General features: G+C 40.1%; 1 protein-coding gene across 11 annotated transcripts in view; it reads left to right on the plus strand.

Annotated features, from left to right (window-relative positions):
* The window catches only part of KIF1B (kinesin family member 1B), a 144,298-nt gene that overhangs the window by 43,182 nt on the left and 74,701 nt on the right, over positions 1-26,415 (plus strand). For 3 of the 11 annotated variants that reach the window (XM_082685364.1, XM_082685373.1, XM_082685367.1), the window contains exons 5-15: positions 2,289-2,354; positions 6,591-6,769; positions 7,321-7,432; positions 9,744-9,821; positions 10,523-10,588; positions 11,278-11,295; positions 15,302-15,377; positions 16,432-16,510; positions 17,623-17,765; positions 18,697-18,738; positions 21,534-21,745. In XM_082685364.1, the coding sequence (XP_082541490.1) occupies positions 2,289-2,354; positions 6,591-6,769; positions 7,321-7,432; positions 9,744-9,821; positions 10,523-10,588; positions 11,278-11,295; positions 15,302-15,377; positions 16,432-16,510; positions 17,623-17,765; positions 18,697-18,738; positions 21,534-21,745 (1,071 nt within the window). The remainder of the gene's footprint in view (positions 1-2,288; positions 2,355-6,590; positions 6,770-7,320; positions 7,433-9,743; positions 9,822-10,522; positions 10,589-11,277; positions 11,296-15,301; positions 15,378-16,431; positions 16,511-17,622; positions 17,766-18,696; positions 18,739-21,533; positions 21,746-26,415) is intronic. The other 8 variants (XM_082685365.1, XM_082685366.1, XM_082685372.1 and 5 more) reach the window with 5 other exon arrangements.

Consider the following 26,415-nt stretch of genomic DNA (forward strand, 5'->3'; position numbering starts at 1 on the left):
TAGTCTGAGAATTCTTAAGAGCAGTGTCTTTTGACCTTGTATGTTTGGAATGGAGAGGAGTTGTGACATAGAAACTTAGGAATTTAGAAGGAACTTCTCTCATTAATGACAGAAGTGTGGTTTGCTTTTATTGATGATATTTGGAATTAATTTTAAAGTTTTTTTTTTTTTTTTTTTTTTTTACTATAGGCCTACTGTAACCTCTAGGTATTCTGAGAGTAAGATACATAAGAGAGCAACAGCTACTTTTTCTAATGGATTATTGGACTATAATTTTAAAGTCAGCTGTATAATTGAAATGCTTAACTATCAGTAAAGACTAAGAATTTTTCAGAAAAAACTGAACATACTAATGTATTTTCTTCTGTTAAAAATATTTGTCAATATTAAAACATCTATTAGGAATTGTCCTTCTTTGTGTATAGGAGTAGCAAAAATTACAATAATAATTAGAGAAAATACTGTGTAGCACTCATGATGTGCAAGCACTGGTCCAAGTGTTTCACAGATACTCAGCTCATCCTCCTAGTTTGACCCTAAGAAGTAGATGCAGTTGTTGCCTTTATTTTATTTCCCTCATTTTAAAGATGAGGAAACTGAAGCATAGGGAGGTCATGTCACTTGCCCAAGGGAGTGGCAGAGCTAGAATCCCAATGCAGGCACGGTGGTTCTGGAGGCCTTACTTCTACTACTATGTATACTTCTTTAGCAATGAAATAATATTTTGTAGATTATAGCAACTTATACTAAACAGTCTGTTTACTCCATCATCACACTTAGTTTCTCCATCCTTCTCCTTTAATCTTTTTTAAAAAAAGATTGTATGTATGTATGTATTTATTTATTTATTTATTTATTTATTTATTTATTTTGACAGAGAGAAACAGTGAGAGAGGGAACATAAGCAGGGGGAGTGGGAGAGGGAGAAGCATATTTCCTGCTGAGGAGGGAGACCGACGCAGGGCTTGATCCCAGGACCCTGGGATCATGACCTGAGCTGAAGGCAGACACTTAATGACTGAGCCACCCAGGTGCCCCTAATCTGTTTTTATATAATTACATATATATATCTCTTGTAGAATTTTGAAATATTTAATTTTAATGCAAAAGCATTAATTTTTAAAAACAAGATTATCATTTAGAGACTGCCATTTATAATACATTTTAAATTCTATTTAGACTTCTGGAGAATCACAAACATAGAGTTCATTTTCCAAATCTGTACTGATTGCCTAAACATTAAATGTATAGCAGATAAAAATTTAATAGAATTTTATTAAGTATTCCTATTAAAATACCACATTTTGAATAAATTCAAAGGATGGGGAGAGTGAAATTTTGTGATTTTCCTGATCTAGAAAAGTTAATGTTTTCTGTTGGAAATGTCACTGTGAGGTAGAATAGCCTCTTATAAAGGGCTTGGAATCTTAAGACAAAGGTAAAGGGGAAAATTTTATACGGACAGAATTATTCTTTTATTTATTTATTTATTTGAAGTAATCTTTACACCAAGCGTAGGGCTTGAACTCACAACCCTGGGATGAAGAGTTGCATGTTCCACTGACTGAGCCAGCCAGGCACCTCCGTACTATCAAAATTAATTCTTAAATACCTTCATTTACTCCCTTGAAATAGTATGCATTCTCTCTTTATACATACATACGTATGATTTGTAATGTGTATGGTAACTGACAATATAAAATAAAATTTATATAGCATGATAAAATGTGTACAAAATATAGGGTTTTTTGTTTGTTTTGTTTTCGTCAGAGAGAAAGAAAGCATATGTGAACAGAAGCAGAGGGAGTGGCAGGCAGAGGGAGAAGCAGGCTCCCCCTAAGCAAGGACCCAATGTGGCCTCTGGGATCATGACCTGAGCTGAAGGCAGATGCTTAACTGACTGAGCCACTCAGGCATCCCCAAAATGTAGTTTAATAGTAGTTTGACTGCTACATAATAGTAGTAGATTCACTGTTACTCTAGGATAGTGTGACGAATTGGATTCTACATAAATTTAATGTGCTAGGGACCTAACACAGGAAGACACAGAACTTTTCCCCTAAATGTGGCTTGCTTTCTAAGGAAACATTTCTGAGATGCTGTCATCAAGGGAGAATAAAAATTCACAACTGTCCTTTTATTTCATTCAATGCATTCTCCTTTGATGTTGTTACCATTAATATTTTGAGAAAGAGAAAAGGGATCTCGCTTATTCAGTTAGCACTCATGGGTGTCTTTATACTTCTCTCCTTTTCGCTGTTCCCACCTCTCTCCTTCTGCCTCTGTAGCTATGTGAAGAACTGTTTGAGAAAATCAATGACAACTGTAATGAAGAAATGTCTTACTCTGTAGAGGTGAGTACAGCCGTGGGTTAAATAAAGCCACAGGCCTCTGCACTCCGTCGCCTCCATTCCAGCGGGCCCAGGTGATGACTGCGGGTCGTTTAACCACTCTCCCAGTTTCGTATTCTTAGGCTACTTCTGAGTTTTGGTCATCATGAATAACGTTGCAATTAAGTCCTTGTTCATAAGTCAGAAGCTTGTTCATAAGCTTTATTATTAGTTATTTCGTTTACGTATCCGGTTGTCAAACAATACATGTGAATTGCCAAATAGCTTTTTAGAAAGAAACACTGTACCAATTTCCAGTTCCATCAGGAGGGTGTAAGTACCCATTGTGTCATTGCCAACTTGTAGTATTTTTGTTTTTGTAAATTATACATATGCCTATTTACATTTTGAGATTGCAGTGCTTATCTTGATCATTTGTGTGAATTCTTTCCCCCTTTCATATTTATTAATAGTGATTTGTGACAGGAATTGGTGTTTGTTTGTTTTTGAAGATTTTATTTATTTTATTTTATTTTATTTATTGTGCCAGTGAGAGAGGGAGCACAAGAAGGGGGGTGGTGGTGGAAAGCAGGCTTCTCGCCTAGCAGGGAGCCCGATGTAGACCTCGATTCCAGGACCTCGGGATCATGACCCGAGCCGAAGGCAGAGGCTTAACGACTGAGCCACCTAGGTACCCCCCAGACATTAGTTTTTAAATTCTGTATAATCAGATCTCCCCTTCCCTCTTTTTAATTGCCTACAATCTTAGACAGTTATTCTTCACCCAGTGTATACTCCAGCTCTTTGAAGAAGAGGTCTGTAGAATTACATTGTATACATACATTCATTTATTTAATTAACATTTCTACTCATTGATATGTGCTTTTTGAAGCTGTTTCACTTACCTCCTGCTTTGCTACTCAGTTCTGTAGTAACTGAAATTAAGTGTTCTATTAACATGAGCCTGTTGTTCTGAGACATGAAGCTGTTTTTAAGCAAACTTTTTTTTTTAATGTATGTGTTGTGATGTTCTATAGGACTTACACAATTCCAAGTTGACCCACATAGCTGGTCAACTTTTCTTTACCTATAAAGTGTTGCCTAAATCTATAAATTTTAGAGAATTCTGCCTTGTGACTATCATACACCAAAATGGGAATGTGCTGCTCTAAAAATATTTTTGTTAAAATTAAGTCTCTAAATAACTTGTCTCATCCTATATTTTTTCTGACAACTAAATGTATAACAAATGAAAATTCAGTAGATTTTATTCTTATTAAAATATCACATATTTTAAATAAATTCAAAGGATAGACAGAGTGATAGAATGTGACAGTTTTTGAGCTTGTGTATAATAAGAGAAGACGCCACGTCCTTCCATACTGGAGTTCACCGTCTGCTGGGAGTGCGGTGTGGTCGATCCTGTACTTCCTTGCATCGGGACCTCTGCCCGCTCTCCTGCTTCTCTCCTTTATTTGCTCCAGCCACTGGCTTTGGGGCCGTTTCTGGAACAATAGGAACTTTTCCTGCCTCCGGGCCTTTACATTGACTTTCCTTCTGCCTGAAATTTTCTTCCTCTGTGTGTCTTTTTGTCTAAGTATTTCAGCTCCTTCCAGTCATTTGCTTAAGGCTTACCCTCTCAACGAAACTGACTCTGACCGTTGTTTAACCCTGCAGCTGGCCCTCCAGCCCAGCACTCTGGTCTCTCTCCTGTTCTCCCTCCCCTCCCGACCCCACCCCAGGTCTCTTCATGTTCTAACCTACTTTAGAATTCTGTTTACTTAAGTATTTGTCACTTATTTTTATTTAGAATCATAAACTCGCTGGGGCAGGGATTTTTGTCTGTTTTATGTACTGATGTGTGCCAAGTGCCTAGAAAATGCCTGGAAGATGCTTCTGCTCAGTGAATTGAATTTGCCGCGTGGGGGCTGTAGTGGCTGGCTCGGAAGTAAACGAACTGGTGCCGGCTTTAGGTGGGTTTGCAAGTTAGAGACTAAGTAGCAGAGCACAGCAGCCCTTACCTAGGTTACTTGGGTCCTCATACTCCCATACCTGGGTGAAGAGGGACAGCAAATCATTCGAGAAGATGTAGTATCTTTCTGGGACTCCGGAGTGTATATCCAAGTTTAAATACTACACAGGAATGTTAAAGTGCCATTTCACTTTATAGGAAGACCTGCTTTAAGAAGGTGTACTTGTTGTCCTGTTGTTTTGATCTCATATGGGATCAGTTACTCAAGGGTTCTCCATATTTTAAAAAACTGATTCTAAAATGCAGTGTAGATATACAGTCAGTGGGACACCTAGGTGGCTCAGTTGTTAAGCCTCTGCCTTTGGCTCAGGTGATGATCCCAGGGTCCTGGGATTGGAGTCTCGCATCAGGCTCCCTGCTCAGTGGGGAGCCTGCTTCTCCGTCTCCCACTTCCCCTGCTTGTATTTCCTCTCTTGCTCTGTCTTTGTCAAATAAATAAATAAAATCTTTTTTTTTTTAAGATTTTATTTATTTATTTGACAGACAGAGGTCACAAGTAGGCAGAGAGGCAGGCAGAGAGAGAGAGGGGGAAGCAGGCTCCCCACTGAGCAGAGAGCCTGACTGTGGGGCTCAATCCCAGAACTCCAGGACCATGACCTGAGCCGAAGGCAGAGGCTTTAACCCACTGAGCCACCCAGGCGCCCCAATAAATAAAATCTTTTTTAAAAAATAAAAATAAAGTACACAGTCAGATCTGAGACTGAGTGAAAGAAAAAAGCAATAGAAATAGTGGTTCTATTGTTTCAGACACTTGGAAATGTGTCTATAGAAATTTAAAGTATACAAGTGCCAAATTTTATTGTGTGCTTGAATAGCTCAGGATACACAAGAGAAGAGCATAATGAGTCTTCCTGTGGTGAATTTCCCCCTCCAGAGCCTTATTTGCCTAGAAGTCTGGTCTTACAGATAAATCAGGACCAGAAGCAACCTTCAAAGCCAGACTCTTGAGTGAAGCTCATTTGACTTGTGTTATGAAACCACTACTTTTATTTGTTACTTTCCCTTTTATTTTTTATTCTTCCCTAGACCAGAACATTAAACATTAGCAAGGCTGGTATATTATCTTACCTTCCTGTGGACAGACTTGGGTTGGAACCCTGCTGGTTTTTTAGTGAGCATGGAGATAGAGAGGGAGGAGTTTCCTAGATGAGTGAGATGTTGGCCTGCTTCAGGTAAAGAAAGGATAGTCTGAGACCTTCAGCTCCAGGAGAGGAACAGTCCTGCTGGTGGGACGAGACTTCCGCAATGTACTGGCTGAGGCTTCCTCTTCCCTCACCAGTCGTGGACAGGTCTCGCCATGCCGTCAGACTCCATGCTGACCAGTCCTCACTCCTTGTGGTAGATACATGGTTTGTGTGTGGTTAGTGTTACCGTACTGGGGTTGCTGGTCTCTTTTTTGTCTTCCCTGCTCTGGAACATTGGTAGTATTTCTTCGTGTTAACTCTAATAGAATTTTTATTTCCAAGCTTTTAGAGTAACCTCACTGTAGCCCTCAATTATTGACAACAGCATATATTTTTAGAAGTGTATTAGTAACTGGTAAGTTGCTACTAAAAATGGTATTTTTTCTGACTTAGGTAGTGGCTGCTGACTGCCGAGGTAGCCTTCTTAGCTCCTATTCTTTCTTGAGTCCATCAGAAGGCCGGTTCTAAGCTAGACAGCGATGTCTGTGCGACTGTTAATAGAATGAAATGGACTAGACCTAAGGCATTTCTCTTTGTAAAGATTGTTGATCTCTCCTTGTAGAGCTGGTTTTTTTTTTTTTTTTAAGATTTTATTTATTTATTTATTTGACAGGCAGAGATCACAAGTAGGCAGAGAGGGAGGCAGAGAGAGAGGAGGAAGCAGGCTCCCTGCTGAGCAGAGAGCCCGATGCGGGGCTCGATCCCAGGACCCTGAGATCATGACCTGAGCCGAAGGCAGAGGCTTTAACCCGCTGAGCCACCCAGGCGCCCCTTAATATTTTATTTTTTGACAGAGACAGAGTACACAAGCAGGGGAGCTACAGAGGGAGAGAGAGAAGCAGGCTTCCCACTGAGCAGGGACCCTGATTCAGGGTTCGATCCCAGTACCCTGGGATCATGACCTGAACTGAAGGCAGATGCTTAACTGACTGAGCCACCCATGCGCCCCAACTCTAGAGCTTTGAATAAAAGTATAAAAAGAATTTTTAATATATAGGATTTCTTTTTCCAAGTCCTCCAGTTCACTTAATAATTTATTCTTAGGTGAGCTACATGGAAATTTACTGTGAAAGAGTACGAGACCTGCTGAATCCAAAAAACAAGGGTCATTTGCGTGTGCGCGAACACCCACTTCTTGGCCCATATGTGGAGGATCTGTCCAAGCTGGCAGTCACTTCCTACACAGACATTGCTGACCTCATGGATGCTGGGAACAAAGCCAGGTATGGTAGAAATAGACTAATGACTGAAGGCTTTGGCACCTTTTCAGGTCCTTTGTTCCCAGTTAAGGATTTGAGACCACCTTTATACTTAGGAAAGTTGCTTTAATTGTAGATCCTCTGATCCCTTGGCTGTGCTGGGGTAAAAAGAAAGGGCTTCAGCATATTCAGCATCTTCTCATCAAAAATAATGCAGTGCTGCAACATGGCAGAATGTTGGTTAAGTTAGAATATCAGGTTTTGATTAGGTTGTGGTAAAATGTTGGATAATTATATGCCCATGGAATTAATTGTGGAATAAAGAATACAAATTAAATGCCCCAGTGGTTTTGAAAGGGACAACTGAGGTATAAAAAATGATTCTGATGGGAGACCTTTGGATTTGGGGATGACTTGATAAGCTCACAAATAAGGTGTATTGAGAATAATTTGTGCAAGTGACAATCTCGTGATCTATGATTAAAGCGATTGTTTCTGATTGTTACAGTTATGCTATCCATTTTAACTTTCATCTAAGAATTCCATTGTCACATGTCACCTTTATGTTTATTTAGGACGGTGGCAGCTACCAACATGAATGAAACAAGTAGCCGTTCCCATGCTGTGTTTACCATTGTTTTCACCCAGAAGAAACATGATACTGAGACCAACCTTTCCACTGAGAAGGTAGGACAGTGTCAGTGAACGGGCTTGAGTTGATGGAACGGGGCTTTTCAGAAGTCCCTCTTGCTACTCTCTGCAGCTTATGGAGCGGAAAAAGTTACCCTTTTTTCTTAAGAGAGTATTTTGTATCTTTTGCTTGTCACTTTTATTCCCATCCAAAAGCAATTTTGAGTGAATTTTGGGGGGTTTTTGAGTGAAATTGCAAGATAGAAAATAGGGTTAAGAGAAAACAGAGACTTGGGGTCTCAGAAATACTTTGTTCAGAAGAATTAAGCAGTACTGTGGGGAGAAAATCTTTTTTATTTCCTGACTAGAATCTCTTAATTACTTGTTTGGTATGTAGATGTTTGTTTGTTTGTTTGTTTGTTTTGAGTCCTGATAATGTTATTGGGGGTTCAATATTTAAGCAACAGTTAAGCAGACAAGGTGTGTTTTTCCTTGGAAAGCAAAGGACTGCACAGCGCCTGTGATGCTCTTCGGATACCTTGCTTGTTACTGTCTCCTTTTCTACAGTAGTTAAATGTAGTAGACTTTGGAGTTAAATTGCTTTCTTTAGATCGTGCCTCTGCCACTTTACAGCACTGTTACCTTGGGCAAGTTACTTACCTCTTTGTGCCTCAGTTTTCCCAAGCTCATGGGATTGTTAAGATGATTAAATATTGATACAGGTTGGTGCATGTAACAGTGCCTGACTCAGACTAACCTTTCAGTAAATGTGAATTTATTGTGTAATAAATTTATGTTGAATTCTTCTCTGCCTGTGTATTTAAGTAGCATGCCTCTGGATTTTTAAACCTGAAGTTAGATTTATTATACTGGTAGTGATGAAAGATCCTTTGCCTTATGAACTGTGTAATTTGTGATAACATCACTAAAAACTAAGATCACCTTTTACTTGGTGACTTGTTTTTAGCTGAAAATTATTTTATTTTTTTAAAAGTTTTTATTTAAATTCAATTTAGTTAACATATACCATGTTATTCGTTTCAGATGTAGAACTTAGTGATTCATAAGTTCTATAGAACACCCAGTGCTCGTTCCGTCATGGGCCTCCTTAGTGCCCGTCCTCCAGGTCCCCATCCCCACACCCACCTCCCCTCCGGCGGCCCTGTTTGTTTCCAGGAGTTAAGGCTCTTATGGTTTGCCTCCCTAGCTGAAAATTATTAAAAAAAAAAAAAAAAATCCTTCATATAGGTGATCAGATAACTTGACATTGCTTAGCTAGTTACAATATTAATGCTATTTACATCTTGAGTAAAAACATTTTTTCCTTTCTTCTATGATGTCCCATCTACAAAAATAATTATGTTAATCCTATAACCACAGTTCCTTTGATAATCCATTTTGGATCCTTTTGTCTAACTTTCCCAAAGCTTTATTTTTTTTTTTTTAACAACTTTTATTGATTTGTTGAAGTACAATAGACCACACATAAAGTATAAAATCAGATTAATGTGTATGCACCTGTAAAACCAATATTATAGTCCAAGTCGTGGCCGCGTCCATTCCCCTGAGAAGCTGCCTCATGCCACCTTATAATAACCGTGTCACTCCTGCCACCCTCGTACTTATTAGGCAGTTCTGATCTGCTTTCTGTCAGTACAGATTAGTTTACACTTTCCAGAATTTTATAAGAATGGAATTAATAGTATGTGCTGTTTTTTTGCCTTGCTTCTTTCTTAGCATAATTCTGAAATTCACCTGTGTTGTTTTGTGCAACAATAGTTCACTTGTTTTCGTTGCTGATTAGTATTCCGTTATGTAGCTAGATCACAGTTAGTGCATTAACTCGCCTATTGGGGGGCATTTAAATTGTTGACAGTTTTTGAGCATGAAAATGAAAAAGCCATGAACATTTGTGTGCAAGTCTGTGTGGCTGTTTGCTCTTGATTCTCTTGGTAAATACCTGGGAGTGGAGTGGTTGAGGCTTATGGTAGCATATGTTGAGCTCTGTAGGTCTACAACTCTGCTGAACTGCCTTCCAGAGTGATTGTATCCTTTTACATTCCCACCAGCAGTGTGTGAGGGTTCCAGTTGCTGGAGGCTTCGTATTTAATATACCATTTAATGGGTTAATGAGTTTTATGACACACTATTATAAAATATGTCCTGTGTATCTTAAAATGACTTATTTTGAACCAAGGTAATTGCTGTGAACTTTTGTGCATGCTGTGTCTCCCTGTGCCATATGTAAGAGCTCTAACAAGTATTTGTAGTCTTCTGCATGCCTAATTTTTAGTTTCCTGCCTTTTGGTGTTTTCTGGTTCTACCTGGCTTATTTTTGAATTGTCCCAATGTTCTTGTTCTTGACTAGGTCAGTAAAATCAGCTTGGTGGATCTAGCGGGAAGTGAACGAGCTGATTCAACTGGTGCCAAAGGGACTCGATTAAAGGTACTTATTTTATCAAGCAGTTGACCTAGTCAATAAATGTTCTGTAACATAGGTCAGCAAACTGTGGCCAGTAGGTCAAATCCGACCCACACCTGTTGCTGTAAATAAAATTTTACTGTTACACAGTCCCAGTAAATTTGTTCATGTGTTGTCTCTAACAGTGAGGCTGAGAGCTTGTGACAGAGAACACATGGCCTGCAAAACCTTTACAGAAAGATTTTGCTGACGCCTGATCTATAAAGTCAATGAAAGATAAGTAATGTAAAGTGATAGTTAAGGAGGACTTGATGGTCAGGGTAAGAGCTGAAGGGTGTCTGAGGAACAGGCTAGATGGAAGCATCACTGTTGGGACAGGGACACACAAGACCCAAATGTGAGAACACACACAGCCCTCTCCAGAGGGATGGTTACTTAGCAAGAGCAGAAATCGCATGTTGGTGAGTTGGGGAAGAAGGCAGCATCCGTAAGTTTTGGGGAAGCCACCTTGCCCATACTCAGGACTGTGAGTTAGGCGTGTGGTCCTGGCATGGCATTAATGTGAACAGGGGAGACTGTGGACTAAAAGAGGTTTTTAGAATTTGTGGTCGTAAGTCAACAAAGAGTGCTAGCATAAGGCTCAGTTGTATCCTGTGCATTATAGATGATGGGGCCGTAGAAGATACTCTTCATCATAATTCTTTCATGTTTGGTATTGATTTCAGGAAGGAGCGAATATTAATAAGTCTCTCACAACTCTGGGCAAAGTCATTTCAGCCTTGGCAGAGGTGGTAAGTATTATATACTTGATTACATGGGAAAACTTGACTGTTCAGCAAATGTACTTGATGATATTTTATGTGTTTATGAAGACTGACCTTTTTTGGCCCTTTTGTGTAATCTTGCTTTCTCCTTTTAGAGCTTTTCAGATAAGATACTAGGTATAACACACTTTGACTTTCTACAGAACACAAAAGAGATCAAGGAGAGCGAAAGTAAACATAGATCTGTAGAGGCCAGACTGAAAACTACCTATTTACGAAGACCTAGGGTTTGGTTGCTTTTTGAGCCTGACTTCAGATCTCTCATCGAAACCAAGGATTTTGTTGCATAATGGTTTCCTGTACAATCTTTTTAAAGCAGGTTACAGTACCTTTTGGAGTTTTTTTAAGCATTTACCTTGGTGAATGCTGTTGATTTGGGAGCCAATAATGTATTTTTTTTAATTGTGTTATTCTTTCCTGTTCTTTAACAGTGGGATACTATAACTGCAACAGTTTTGTATCACAGGCTTCATTTTTTAGATTAAAGGCTAAGGAGGTACTAGTCATTGTATACTCTAGTACATCATTTGAATCCCTAAAAAGAATTAAATGCTTCCTTGCTTGTTTCTGAAAAGTCATACTCAATTTATTGCTTTAAAGTACTTTTTTTTGAAGGCTTAATCCTGTGTTCTTTCTTTTAAATGCTTCATCTATAGGATAACTGCACCAGCAAGGTACGGAGGGGTTTGGTAGGAATGAACTAGCTGTAGAATCAATTGTGATGATTGTAAATCCTCAGCAGGATGTATGGAGGCATAAGTAGGAATGGAGTCTTGAAAAATAACTTTTTGTTACTTGCTTTCTGGCTCTGAATTTTGAATTGCTGTTCAGAGTGACCACGAATCATGAGACTGTACACCAAACCTAATTTAGAGAACATGATTTGCTTTGGAGAGGGAATTCAGAATAAAGGAACAAGAGGGAGAATGAGGAAGCGTCTGCATTGTGTTTTTTTAATGTTTCTCCTAGTGATCTGTGGGACTGTCACTTGAAGAATTCACCTTTAAAGCTCTTGAAAGGGCAATGAAGATATTTCTTATGGGTACTCTTCTAAAACATAACTGCCTTCTTGAAAGTATTAGGATATTTTTCTTAAACTTCTTTGTATAATCTTGTTTCCTATCATGAAAAGTCATGGATTATTTTTTTTCATATTTTTAAAAATTTTTTATTTTTTATAAACATATCATATATTTTTATACCCAGGGGTACAGGTCTGTGAATCGCCAGGTTTGCGCACAGCACTCACCAAAGCACATACCCTCCCCAGTGTCCATAACCCCACCCCCCTTCTCACAACCCCCCTCTTCCCAGCAACCCTCAGTTTGTTTTGTTTGATTAAGAGTCACTTATGATTTGTCTCCCTCCCAATCCCATCTTGTCTCATTTATTCTTCTCATGGATTATTTAAATTGTTAAAAAAAAATTTTTTTTCCTACTCTTTGGTTATATATAAAGTGAAGGCTGTAGAATCAAGTTAAACTCCCTCTCTAGAACACATGCTCTTTGGGGCGCCTGGGTGGCTCAGCATTTAAGTGTCTGCTTTTGGCTCAGGTCATGATCCCAGCTTCTGGGATCGAGCTCCATACCGGGTTCCCTGCTCAACGGGGAGCTTGCTCCTCTCTCTCCCCAGATCCCCGTGCTTGTGTTCTGTCTCTCGCTATATTTGTCATAAATAAATAAAATCCTTTTTCTTTAAGATTTTATTTATTTGACAGAGAGAGACACAGCGATAGAGGGTACACAAACAAGGGGAGTGGGAGAGGGAGAAGCAGGCTTCCCACGGAGCAGGGGGCCCAGTATGGGGCTCGATCCCAGAACGCTGGGATCATGACCTGAGCCGAAGGCAGCTGCTTAATGGCTAAGCCACCCAGGTGCCCCAAATAAATAAAATCTTTAAGAAAAAAAGTTCTTTTGCATCCTTTTAATCCAATACAATAGACTTTTCCTTATATTTCTAAAAAATTACTCTAGAATTTCTTAGTACTATTTTGCATTAATAATAGAGCACTCAACAGTTTTCAATCACATGAATAACATTGGAGATAAAGGGAGTATCTGCAATGAATTATTTTATTTTTTAAAATGTTACTTAATATTTGAGAGTGAGAGAGACAGAGCATGAGCTGCCGGAAGGAGAGAGGCAGAGGGAATGGGGTAAGCAGACCCCCCTGTTGAATAGGGAGCCTGACTCGGGGTTTGATCCCAGGACCCTGAGATCATGACTTGAGCCGAAGGCAGACACTTAACTGCCTGAGCCACCCAGGTGCCCCTGCAATGAAATATTTTATACTCATATTTTAAAATATATAGGTTTGTTCTCTACTTGTACACAAATTACTTAATAGAAAGTAATGTTTTGTTTCTTTTGGTTTATTGGAAAAGCTTCCTTAGATTTAAAAAGTCTTTTGTTTGATTTTATGTATGTGTGGATATTCTTCAGATACCTAATCTGAGTCCCCAGACATGAAAACTGTTAAAATTTAGTGGTTTTTTCTAACTTGTCCATTTGCTCATTTTTAACATTCATCATCAACCAGAGGATAAGTTTACAAAGTATTGACCTGCATATTTCCCATATTGCTCTGTGTTGCAGTCATTTGCAAATGGTTTTTTTAGGATTAGTTTTGGAAAATCCAGTTTAGAACTTTGCCATCTATGCCATAACTATAATAGATCAAAGACAAATTTTAGTTTTATGTAATAAGTATAATTTTGGGTGAATTAAAATATACTGTTATTTCTACTGAGGAGTGAAACAGGATTACACAGTCCGTATTTGATAGTACTTCTTTTTAGAGAGGCTAGTGATGTCAGTAAGTAAACATTTTTAGGTAATTACTGAGGCCCTTATTTGTGAGAATAGATGAGATTAATAATGTAAGAGAGCAAATAGAAAAGAAGTAGCTAAAATTCTGAGATATTTTCAAATGGAAAAGGTAGAAGTTCTGTTAATGGTTCTTTATTTAGCTACTCCTTAATTTAGTCTAATTGACCAAAATGAAAATAGAACATTGTTTGCTAAAGAGACACTGCTTATTTTTATAGTACTGCTTGCTGTCCTTGTAACTGATAAATTAGTTCTTGCAGCATTTTCAGTACTACCTGTAGGCAAAGTGGAGTGTTTAGGTGTGGTGAGGGGCTAGAGAAGGAAGAACTGAGGTCTCAGGCCTCAGGAATTTTGCAGTGCACTGATTCTCCCACTAAGCTGTGGGAGACAGAGGGGGTAATTCTCCCTACAGGTTTGTGTCATTTAGAAATAGATCCTACTCTGGGAAATGACTTTCTCATTGGTGGAAAGTGTGTCTGTGGGTGGACTAGGATGAATAGGGGGGGATGTTTTTGATAAGAGATGGAATTAAAGTGCTCCTTGCCTGCTTCCTTTCCTCCTCAACAGACCAGAGGTCAGCTACTTAGTACTCTTTTTCTGAATACCCATGCTTTCGCAAGAACTAGATCATCCTTAGTTTAACCTTTATCCTCCAATTATACCAGGACTAGGGAGAGATGTTTTATCAGTGAACCCTGGCTTCCTTTAGTGGCTTCTTAAATTGTCATGACTTAGTCGTCAGCCAGAACAAACTGCAGTAGCTATTATCTGCAAAAGATTTGCTTGCATTAATTTTTACTTTCAAAGGATATAATTCCATTTTAGTTCTGGCTTTGTATTGGTGCCTTTTGCTCTATCTCATGGTAATGCGAAGGGTCGCAGCTGTATAAGGAAATGCTGGATACGTATATGCGGACAATTCATCTCGCAGCCTCTACAGATCTTCAGATTAGCAAATCACATCATTGTCTTAGACCTTTTCACTTTGAGTCCTAACTCTGTCAGATGGATTTATTTGGGGTATAATTTCCTTCTAAAGAAACCAAATGTATATTACTTTTACAAGAGTTGTTAGAGATACAGCAGTCCACTTGATGATTTGGTGGTTGGCCAAGTACATTCATTAACTAAATGACTTGGCTCCTACACATCTAACCTGCAATGCCCAGGATTCATATTTGCCCCTCTGCAAAAGTAAAATACCATTGTTTGAGGCTTAGAAATGAGAACAATGTTAAGGAATTACTGTTAATTTTGTTATGTGTGATATGGTCTTACAGTTCTGCTTAAAAGAAAAACGTTCTTCTTTGTTGGAAACATGTATCTAAAATATTTATTTATAGGTGAAATATTAGATTTGCTTGAAAACACTAACAGCTGTAAAAGATATGATATAGACACGATATTGGATAATAGTATATTGATGTTAAATTTCCTGAATTCGGTCATTAAAATGTGACTGTAATAAGTAAGAGAATATCCTTATCTGCTGAAATATTTAGGGTGCCTGCAATTTATTCAAAATGGTTCAGGAAGAAAAAGTGTAAAGTGTTTGAGGGATAATAGAAACATGATTGCAAAGTATTGATAATGGTTGGAGTTGCAGGATGGTAGGTCATTATGCTACTCTGTAAACTGTTGTGTATGTTCTAAATTTTTCAAAATAAAATATAAAAAGAAAAAAATTATTGCATGAACTTTGGGTATTGTGAAGAATTGAAGCCATGAATGTTAAATTTCTACAGTGATGGGGTTCTACTGTAGTTTACTTAGGAATTTTAGACTGGTTTGCCTTTCATGTGACTTTTGCCTCCCTAACAATGCTAAGACCATTTCTTTCTGTTTAATAGAGTAAGAAGAAGAAGAAGACTGATTTTATTCCTTACAGGGATTCTGTACTTACTTGGCTCCTTCGAGAAAATCTAGGTATGTTGATCACTGGTGTGTAGTTATCTGTTTAACGCTGTTTACTGATTATCTTTTGTGGTCATTTGTCTATTGTGTTTGTTTTGGAGAAAATTAATCTCCAGATACCCACGTTACTCTTGATTTAAGTTGGTTGGATTTGCTCACTTTTTTTTTTATTTTTTATTTTTTATAAACATATATTTTTATCCCCAGGGATACAGGTCTGTGAATCACCAGGTTTACACACTTCACAGCACTCACCAAAGCACATACCCTCCCCAATGTCCATAATCCCACCCCCTTCTCCCAAACCCCCTCCCCCCAGCAACCCTCAGTTTGTTTTGTGAGATTAAGAGTCACTTATGGTTTGTCTCCCTCCCAATCCCATCTTGTTTCATTTATTCTTCTCCTACCCACTTAAGCCCCCATGTTGCATCACCACTTCCTCATATCAGGGAGATCATATGATAGTTGTCTTTCTCTGCTTGACTTATTTCACTAAGCATGATACGCTCTAGTTCCATCCATGTTGCCACATCAGGGTTCTTTCCCGCATCATGTTGATCTCAGAACAGGGACTGGTGTGGTTGTCTTCCTAACCACATCTGCTTCAGAACTATCGCTCCTTCTTCAAATCTCTTTTGGAAACTCCGTGTTACCTTTTTGCTGATGGTTTTTGACCTCCAGGTCATTCTCTTTATTCTCTGTTCTGTTAGCCTCTTTCTCTCCTTACGAGAAGGGAGTGATGAGCTATGTCAGATGTCGCTGATAGGAGGAAGAGGCTGAGAATGGCCTGCTGGCCTGTCCACGTCACTGTGACTTGGACTCACTAAAGGCATTTTGGTGGAGTGGCTGAAGTCTTCACTGGGGTGGGAGAGGGAAACTGTCACAGTAGATCCAAACACCAAGATTAACGGTGTAACAGTGCCCGACATGGGAGCATGCAAGACATTTGTTGACTCTTGATTAAATCTTAGGATCTGAGATGGTGTTGTCTAATTGGACATAAATTTAATAAAATCTTCTTTCTAAAATGTGTATGATTTTCGATAACCATGATTCATCTTCTTAGGTGGCAATTCTCGAACTGCAATGGTTGCTGCTCTGAGCCCAGCAGATATCAACTATGATGAAACTTTGAGCACTCTGAGGTACTCCCAATTGATCTTGATAGCTAAATAGATTACTGTGCCACCATAAGTCATTTTGTTACACCGTTGGTTTTCTTATGCTATCTGGGTAATGTTTTATGTAAGTAATGATCCATCCCTCTCATAACAGGGAAAACATGGGTTGGGGGAGATTTTCATTTTTATTTATTTTATTTTTTGGGGTGGGGGAGATTTTTATTGGAATAGAATTGACCTGTTTATGGTTTTCAATTTCATTTTCAGGTTGTTACAATTTTCATTTCTGTAAAAAGAAGTTCCCTTGTGGTGTTTGTCATTATAGAGATGCTCAGCTCTTAACAAGTAATACAGTTACGAGTATATGTAGTGTTAAAAAAATTGCAGACTGTTCACTAATAGAATATAGTTGGCTGTTGAACAACACAGTGGTTAGGGGTACCAAACCTCTGCACAGTTGGAAAACCACATATAATTTGACTCCCCCAAAACTCAATTACTAACAGCCTGCTGTTGACCAGAAGCCTTACTCATAACTTAAACAGTTGACTAAGCCATATTTTGTATGTTGTACGTTGTATTATATACATATACATATACCTACATAGGTATATGTATATAATGCCATATTGTATTCTTAGAATAAAGTGAGTTACAGGAGAGAACATGTTATTAAGAAAACCGTAAGGAAGAGACAACACCTACAGTACTGGACTATATTTATCGAAAAAAAAATCTGATTATAAGTGGACCCATGTAGCTCTAACCCATGTTGTTCAAGGATCAGCTGTATTTCTATATATGAATAGTTTTCATTACTTTAATCTAGAACTTTCTACTCTTCTGGTGATAGAAAGATGGAAAGAACCCTGTGCAGTCTGACAAATGCATTTTAGGTCCTCTTTCTGGTGTTTATTTCTTTTATGATTTGGAGTAAATCACTAAAATTCATCTGAGCCTTTTTCCTCGACTCAATAAGATACTATAAAATTTTCTGATGCACCTACTGTTAGTAAGGCTCATGAAGTGTGCAAATGCTCAAGCCGTTTGATTTAGAGATAGAAGTAATGGTTCATTACTTGGGAGAAGTAGAGTATCTGAGGAATGGCAAAAATGAATGTTCTTTCTGGATATAGATATGCAGACCGTGCAAAACAAATTAAGTGCAACGCTGTTATCAATGAAGACCCCAACGCCAAACTGGTCCGCGAATTGAAGGAGGAGGTGACGCGGCTGAAGGACCTTCTCCGTGCTCAGGGCCTGGGAGACATTATTGATAGTAAGTGAACTAAGGATCAGCACGAACTCTGATAGGTTCCTCTTCAGCGTGCTTGTTTTTAAACCTAGATTCAAAGCACATGATGAAGTCAGATGGTGGAAAATGGTTTTTTGTTTTTGTTTTTTATTTAAAAAAAAAACCACCCAGTGAAAATGATCTCAGAATTTTCCTTTATGTAATATGTACTAGTCTATCCAGCTGAACCCATGAAATTCGTTTTTAAAATGTAAATATGTTATTGCTTATATTTTTTATTAGATCTTCATTTTAGATGAGCTTATTCTCACTGAGAAATTAATCACTTCATAAAATCGTTACTTGAAATTTTTGTTTTTGTATTAGGGGCTTCTCTGGATTAATGCAGTGGTGGTAATACATGTGTAACAAACCTACCATTCCAGTCCCCTTTCGGATTAAGATTTACCTTGGAGTGGTATCTTTCCCCTCCTGCAAAATGGTTGAGGACCACTCCCCACCCGGCTCCCTATGAACACATGAAGGCAAAAATATCCATTTCCTGTCAAATTCAAGAATTAGACTTCCAGAGAATTTTATTTTACAGTGTTGTCTTAAAAGGAGTCTTTTTTTTAACCTCCATGATCTGCCTGCATAATGTCTAATCAGAAGTTAACTGGGTGATTCAGGTAGAATAGTATACGGGGTTTATTTGATAAAGCATATTTTTATTTTTTGAGTGAAAAATTAATATTGTTTGAAATTCTAGTAAGATTTTTAAAGTCTCTTCTAGTTTAGTTCTTCTTACTGACTAGCACCCGAGTTTAAGTGAATACAGTGTGCAAAATGATAACGTATTCTAAGTGTTAGTTTTTTTCATCTTCCCCAATGCCAAATGCTGCTCTGTTCCCTCTCTGTGTCACTTCTGAACCTGAACTTTGACCCTTCTTGTATTTTCCCTCCTGCTTACCTTCAGTTGATCCATTGATCGATGATTACTCTGGAAGCGGAGGCAAATGTGTGTATTCCATGTATTGGTTATTTCCAGTACTCTGATTTGCTAATCTGCCTCTGCTGGATCAGCCTTAAAATGAGCTTTGCATGCCAGCAACCCTAACAGGGAAATCCCAGACAGAGCATACCGTAGATTCAGAAACGATCCTGGTTTTGCCCTTCTCCATTTAGCGAACACTGCTGAATTTCGGTCTGTGGGTTAAGTAGTTTAGAGGCTTGAGAGTCTCTTGCTGCTTCTGCTGTTCAGTTTTTCCACTTACATGATTAAACTGAATCCAAAGTCATACGGGATGGTGATAGTGATGACAGCAGCTCACATTTCCTGAGTGTTTATAGTGTGCTGGGCCCCATTTCAGGGACCTTGAGTGTATTATCTCATTTAATCCTGTCCCTGATTCTGGAAAAGATTCCATTATGCCTGTTTTACCCCTTGAGGACACCTCTTGCCTGGGGTGCTTAATTTGCTACTGAGAGCCCATGGTTCCTGTGTAGTTAGATTGGATAGTGTAACCTCAGAGCCTTGGTTTTTAAAGTCATTACTATGCCTTTTTGGCCTCTTGAGATCCTTCAAGGGTCTGATCATTTAACAGAAAAATCCTTTTAAATTAGCTTTGTAATTCTGAGCCTTGGTGAATGTACAGTTAAAAACAGTCACTTCCCAGTTGGCTGACCTGTCCGTGGCTGAGTAGCTCGGAGTGTTGGGTTAGCACTCATCTGGGCTGATGCTAAGATAGTTTCCTCCATATTTTGGGCCTCAGCTTACATGGTGGTTAGGAAGACTTTTATTTCCCTCCTTTTCTGGAATTACAGATTAGATTTTAAGAACTTGGGTGTCTGAAATATGTGTTCAAAATGACATTTTCATGAAGGATCACATCTCGTTCTCTCCATAGATACCATTAAGTTGGTGAGGACATGACTTCCTACCCTGTTAAGATAATTCATGAGGGAATTTTTATCTTAGAAGAAATGAAGAATCTTGACTTTGTGGTGGCTGAGTTTTAGATTTTAGTTGATTTGCTTATTCGTTTAATGAGGCATATAATAGGGCTTGAAGGGAGGACGTGGATAGGAGAAAGCAGACGTAGCCTGGCCGCCATGACGAGCCCAGGCCTTGAAGACACAGTGACGCTCCCACACAGAGTGACTGTGGGACCGGAGCAGCTCTGTCTGAGATTTCCAAAGCTGACTGATACTGATGTGAGAAAGAGATCATCTTGTTCTTGCGTCTGTGCCCCAGGTGGTGCTGCTATCGCTTGTTGCCTCGCTCTTTTCTGAGCACTTGCGGCATCTCCCAAAAAGCTATGCATGACTAAGTTTTAATTTTGTCTCCAAGCAGGAAAGCAGCCCTGACTACTTCTGAATTTCCATTTCAATCTACTACTCTTAATTGCTTTTAGGGCTTGCATGTGTCCATTGGACCTTCTGAACTCCCCCGTCCTATTCTTTCCTACCTTGCTGCCGTCACCTCGTGGCGGATTTTTTGCTCCAGTTCCTGTCCCCCCGTTGGAAACTTGCTTGTTTTCCTGTGTTCTGCACTTGCAGATGGTGGTTTTCAAACTGTCTTGAAGCAACCACTGGTTTTAAGGGGTTTCAAGAACTGGCTTTGATTCAGTAGAGATGAGTAGACCACAGATAGAGCAAATACTAATGTTTTCCGACTCTGCATTGACTTGTATCATTTAAAGAAAACTTAGCTTAGTTTTGGTATGAATTTTAAGCAATGTAGGTTTTCTCAAATTTCCAAACATGAGCTAATTGTAAAATAGGAATCCATCAATACCTACGGTTTTTCCCTAGTGTCTGTTTGACAAGAAGACGAATGAAGGAAATACAAACAGCAAATTAATGAGTTTTGTTGTTTGTGGGTCTTTTTGTCAAAACTAAATTTGAAAACAAAACTTATAGTTCTGTTAAAGACCTTAGTAAGTGAAAGTGTGTCCCTGAAACTTGAATTTCATAGTAGGAACTCGGCTTACCAGGGACTCACGGTAGTACTGTTTGGCAGAGTAAGAGCCTCACTTTGAATAATTAGCAAATAATCAGCCTTGATTTTTGCTTGCTCTAATAGATGAATGTAAACTCTCCCAATTTCATTAATTTGCTAATTGTTCTTCCCTGTTGAGGTAATTGGCCCTGAGTTCTCAACCAGAACTTAGACAAAATTCTTGAGATTTCTGCATTTACCTCTCCTTTTTTTAAAAAAAGCATATTTTGAAGGTGCTTCTTATTAGCATGTTGAAATGTTGCTATACAAAGGACACTACAGATTTTTGTTTTAACTGTAGTATCTTCTTGACAATTTTTGCTGAATGCTATAAAATACTGGGCCAGGTTGATATCACTGATAAATAAATGTTCATCTTTTTTCCTGTACCCTTATAAACTGCTGGGATTGAAGAGCAGTGGAAATCTAAAACCTGGCGGATTTGGAGCTGTAGAGAGGATAGAAGGAATGCGGCATGTCCTGTTTACGGAGAGGGCCTGAACATTATCTTTGAGGCTCCGGTTACCCCCTACCAAACACAATTGTAACCCACCCTGGAATTTTTTAGATTCTAAATTTTTTAGCTTTAGAAGTGGTTCTTAACCTCAAAGATACCAGTATTAAAGACAGACATGTTTTAGAACTGCCATCTAGAAGAACAATGATAACTTGTCTTTGTTTTATAATGTGTCTTTGTCTTGGCGCTTTAATGCTAGCCTTTCTTACACTGGTGTTCCTTCCTGTCTTTTTTCTCCCTCTGCTCCTTTCCCTCTTTTCTACTTTTTCTGCCTTTCTTTCTTTCTGTCTCCCAGATCTGAAAGATTTTCAGAACAATAAGCATAGGTACTTGCTAGCCTCTGAGAATCAACGCCCTGGCAATTTTTCCACAGCATCCATGGGGTCTCTCACTTCATCTCCATCTTCCTGCTCACTCAGTAGTCAGGTGGGCTTACCATCTGTCACCAGTATTCAGGAGAGGATCATGTCTACACCTGGAGGAGAGGAAGCCATTGAACGTCTAAAGGTAAGCAATAATTCAGACTGAACGAAGGGTGGTCTATGTAGCTTCACAAAGCAGAGTTGGTCTTAAAAATCACCGAGATTTTTGTTCAGGATAGGGAAGAACTTTCTAACTCTTTGAGGTGTCCTGAACATGGAATATTCTGCTTTATAAGATAATTAATTTCTTTTTACCAGAATGCTTGAGTCAGGACTTGGCCAGGCAATGATTTGAGAGATGTTGGGCTAGATCATTGGTTGGCCATGAAAATAACACATAAATAGATAATGTCCTTTAATTCTGAGGTAGTTTGTAAGTCACAGGGAAATTGTTTAGTTCGAAATTTAGTAGGAGACTAATTAGTTAGAAGCACTTGGACCCGTCTGAAGATGGAATTCTGTCTAGAGCCATGCTTGTGTTATTAAAATAAATGGACAACCAAAAGAAGGTTTGAGTGTGTGAGTAGCTCTGCGAAGGTTTTTTCAGAGACATGTGAGATGACAACTTGTGGAAGCTCATAGAAGTCTTGGAACCATATCACTGCTGTGGGAGGCCTGCCTCCTCGTGTGCTGGGGCCCGTGGAATCTGGGGCCTCCGCGCTGGGTGGCAGGCACGCTTGTTTGTACCCTGCGTGTGCGGCTCCACCAGCCGTGGCACCGGCCTCGCTTTCGCAGTCTGCGGTTGGCTCTGTTGGGAACATTCTTGTCTCTCTTCGTGAGTATGAAAGTGAGCGGAGGCAGCACCTGCTGACTGCTGGCTTCTTCCTCCGGCTCAGTGACTGCAGGGAAAACAGACGCTGCCTTCCATCAGATCACGGGACAGGATCGTAGACGCAGGTGCCTTTGCTTTCCCTGCTGATTGCCTCCAGGGTGATCGTTGGAGCTGCACCTTTGGGTCTTTGTATTCCCCGTGCCAGGGCAGGGAGAACAGGGAAGGCCGCGGGAGTGTCGTCAGGAACTGTGGCTGTGCTTGCCGCCAGCAGGCCTCTTGGTGTTGCCCCGGCGCTCTCCTAGCAGTGACCCGCTTTGACGACTGAGTGATGGGAAGGGTTTGCTGAGCCTTCCTCCACTAAAAGGGAATGAAGCTTGCTAATCGAAGATGGCAGATGCTTTCATTTCGGTTTTTAGGTGAGGCCAGGAAAGATTTCATATGAAGAATGGGCCTCTGCTTCTTAATCATTGGCATTTTTTACTCACTTCTAACCTAAGGTGCTTCAGAAACAAAAGTAATGATCTTGTTCCTTCCTTCAGAACATGTTTGTAGGAGGTGGGTAGGTGTCTGATACACCTCGCGAAGGGAGGAGGGTAAGAAATCTTTTCATTTCATTAATTGTTACAGATCAAACGGCAATTCCTGCTTTTGTAAAATTGCCTTTGAAATTGTAATAAAGACATTAGCGAAGCCTGTGCAGGACAGCTTCATGTGTGTGTTTTCTCAAGATGGACATTGGTGACAAAGTTGCTGTGCGGGGTTCAGTTGGGCCAGTGGGGGAAATGCGGGTGTTCCGTGAGCAGGAAGTACAGTCTCCTACTTACTATTTAATATAAAATGTTCCTTTTCTTTGGGGATTTTGAATCTTACTAAATCACCTATTAAAGCCTTGGTGTACAAATAAGATCATAATTTCTGTTAATTCACGTCTTGGTGTAAAAGAAAAAAAATTTCCTAACTGCCATGTGGCACCATTTGAAAATAACTTTGAATGTTAGGAGTCAAGACGTTAACCAGACTCTTTAAGAATTAGGTCACCCAGTGTCTTCCAGAGAGTTTCTGGGGAATAACACTGCCGTTATTCAGGGAACCCTCCCCCACCCTTCCTCCTTCCCACCAAAACCAAAACAAAACTGTCTAACTTTCATGAGAAAAGAAATTTCTGTTTTAATTTTCCTTTAAGTCAACGTAAGTGAAATCTTCCATTTCCCCAACCTTTAGAAAATTGCTTCTTGCTGGTTTTCATTGGATCCCGAGTTTTAAATGCAGCACGACAGTCCTCTGAGGCGTAAGTGCCTTCGTTTTGCTCCTGTTTTGTGAATGGTGAGAATTCAGTCCAACAGACCTGCATTCTAATGCCTCGGGCAGATAGCATTGTGCATGCACAGTGCAAGGCAGTGGTTACACAACAGAAGTGCTTGAGAATTCTTCCTTTTTGGACTCCTTCATTGTTGAGTGTTTCGGAGCTGCGTTCCTAAGGCATGATACTGCAGGAGAAAAATACCGTCATGGAAAACTTTTTAAAAATATGATCAGTTTAAAAAAAAATATGATCAGTTTGCAAACTATTTTTTGCATAACGTTTTGCTGCTGCTTCGTTTTTTGAATAGCTTCTTTCCATACGGAAGAGACCCATGTTACCCTATCATAAAAGATCTCAGCCCCTCCACAAACCTCTCTGGCAAAAGAGAGTGGAATGTAATTGCTCTCATGTTTTAATCCCAACTCAAACTGAGCCGGGATGTCTGTATCCTTGATTTGGATTCTTACAGAGTAAGGTTTTAAACATGTGACTGTAGCTACTGTGCGGTAGCTCTGGTGTTTATTAGTTCAGCATCAGAGCTAGTACTATGAGTGCCATCACCTAGGCTTGAACTATAAATATCCACAAGTATCCGTTACAGAAGCCCGCAAGGGCAGATGCTGTAGGCGGCCGGAGGGCCCCACACTTGGAACACACGGAGCATACTATGTTCAGTACAGTAAAACCTTGGCTATCTGATGGCTTTAGGGAATGTTCTGTGTAGTAAGCATTGAACCTTTTAAATATCACAGTTCAAACTAACTCTTTTTTATGGAAGTATTTCTGATTTGTTCTGTGGATTTCTCTGCCACCTTAACCAAATCATGACAAAGAAATTAAGTTGTGTTTGGTAGTGTGGACATAATTATAACACGTGCTACATAGATAGACATTCGTCATGTGAGACCAAAGTTGAATGGTGCCTAGGCCCAGCATTTCTGAGAGCTTTAAGACAAGGTTCCTCATGTCACTGCTTTTTGGAATTTTTTTGTGTGTACTACCTCTGAGAAGGAAGGATCCTTGAAGATTGTCTGGATTCCTCATTTCCGAAGCATGTGTCTCAATTTCCTTTTTTTTTTTTTTTTTTTTTTGAAGATTTTATTTATTTATTTGACAGAGATCACAAGTAGGCAGAGAGAGGGGGGAAGCAGGCTCCCCGCTGAGCAGAGAGCCCAATGTGGGGCTTGATCCCAGGACCCTGAGATCATGACCCAAGCTGAAGGCAGAGCTTAACCCATTGAGCCACCCAGCGCCCCAAATCTCTTTTTACAAAGAGATTATGTCCTGATTCCTCCTCCAGGTGGGAAGTAGAATTAGAGCGTTCTCATTAGGCTCGGCAGCAGAGTGGAAACGGCATCCCTAGACAGGGGTTTTTCTACCTCGGGTGAGTTTACGGTTGCCCCAAAACAGAATAGCTTTCATACAGCCAGATGAATCTCATACAGACGTGATCTTCTCCTGAAAAGAACCAACCAGGAGAAAACAAATATTTACTTTCTCGTGGGTCAGTGTATACTCCGTCACTAGCACGCGTGGCTTCTGGGCCATCCTCTGTGTGGTAAGCACTAGTCTGGGTGCTCTGTTTGGGCGGCTTGTCGTCCTAGTCCTTTCTTTTCGAAGTTACAATTTTGAGATTGTAGAGGTTTCTACCCAGCTGTCTTTGCTAAGCCTTACTCTCGCGTGCCAGCTTCGTTCCCGGCACACTTGCTTCCCCGCCATCTCCCTCCTTGCTGAGCCTGTGTGCGTGTGTTTGCTTGCTGGCCCTGTCGTCTGGCCCGTTGTTTCCTTTCTCAGCTCACAGGGGTGCGTGCACCTCCTGCAGATCTGGCCTCTTGGAGGCCGCTGGACAGAGCGTTCAGGTAGCCGTTTCAGTCTTTCAGTCTTTCAGCCTCTGTGGGTGTTTGGAGGGTCAGTGGTGGTTAGTTGAGGTGGTTTGGGCTTGTCCTGCCCTCCCCACCCTCCCGCAGACTTGTTCTGGCATCTCCCTCTTTGTCACTGACCCTTTTCTGAATGAGTAGCTTATCGATGATGGCCCCTTTCTGTGGAGGCACTGATGCCTGTGCTCTTTCTGCCTCTTCTAGCCGCTCGTCAGTTTGCTCTCTGCCCTGCTTGGCTCGTCGTTCTGGGCCGCCGTCCTCAGGGTGCTCCCCTGTTTCTCCCGACTCCTGTACTCTGCCTTTGCAGCTGCCGCCTCCAGCGCTCCCTCGTGGCTCTCTTACATGCTCCTGTGCTTCCTTCCGGAGAGCCGAACCGCAGACACCTTCGGATTGGTTGTGTTACATGCTCACTGTTTCTTCCTATGTAGATAATTATGTTTTCAGATCCCAGACGCTTCTCACAACAGCCTGTTAAATGAATCAGTGAGCTATTTTGTGAGCCGTGCAGGGTTTTCATCCTGAATCACTAGCGCCGCCGCCATCAGAGCTGTCATCTCCTCACTGTCATGCTCCTGGGCGTCATCATTTGACTTTCTAATTTTGTCTCCATGACTAGTTTTTCTTCTGCTTTTTGCACGTGCTCAGCCCCCTTTCAGGGCGTCCGCCTCCCTCCATTTTTCACCAAGTTGATTCCTACCTGTCCTTTATTCATCAGTCTGAGCTCACCCATTCTCCAGCGACCTGTGAGCACCTCAGTTCTAGCATGTGGCACCATGTCCTGTTGTTTCTCCTCCCCTACCCGT

Source organism: Mustela nivalis, assembly GCF_964662115.1.
Source record: "Mustela nivalis genome assembly, chromosome: 10".
NCBI lineage: Eukaryota > Metazoa > Chordata > Mammalia > Carnivora > Mustelidae > Mustela > Mustela nivalis.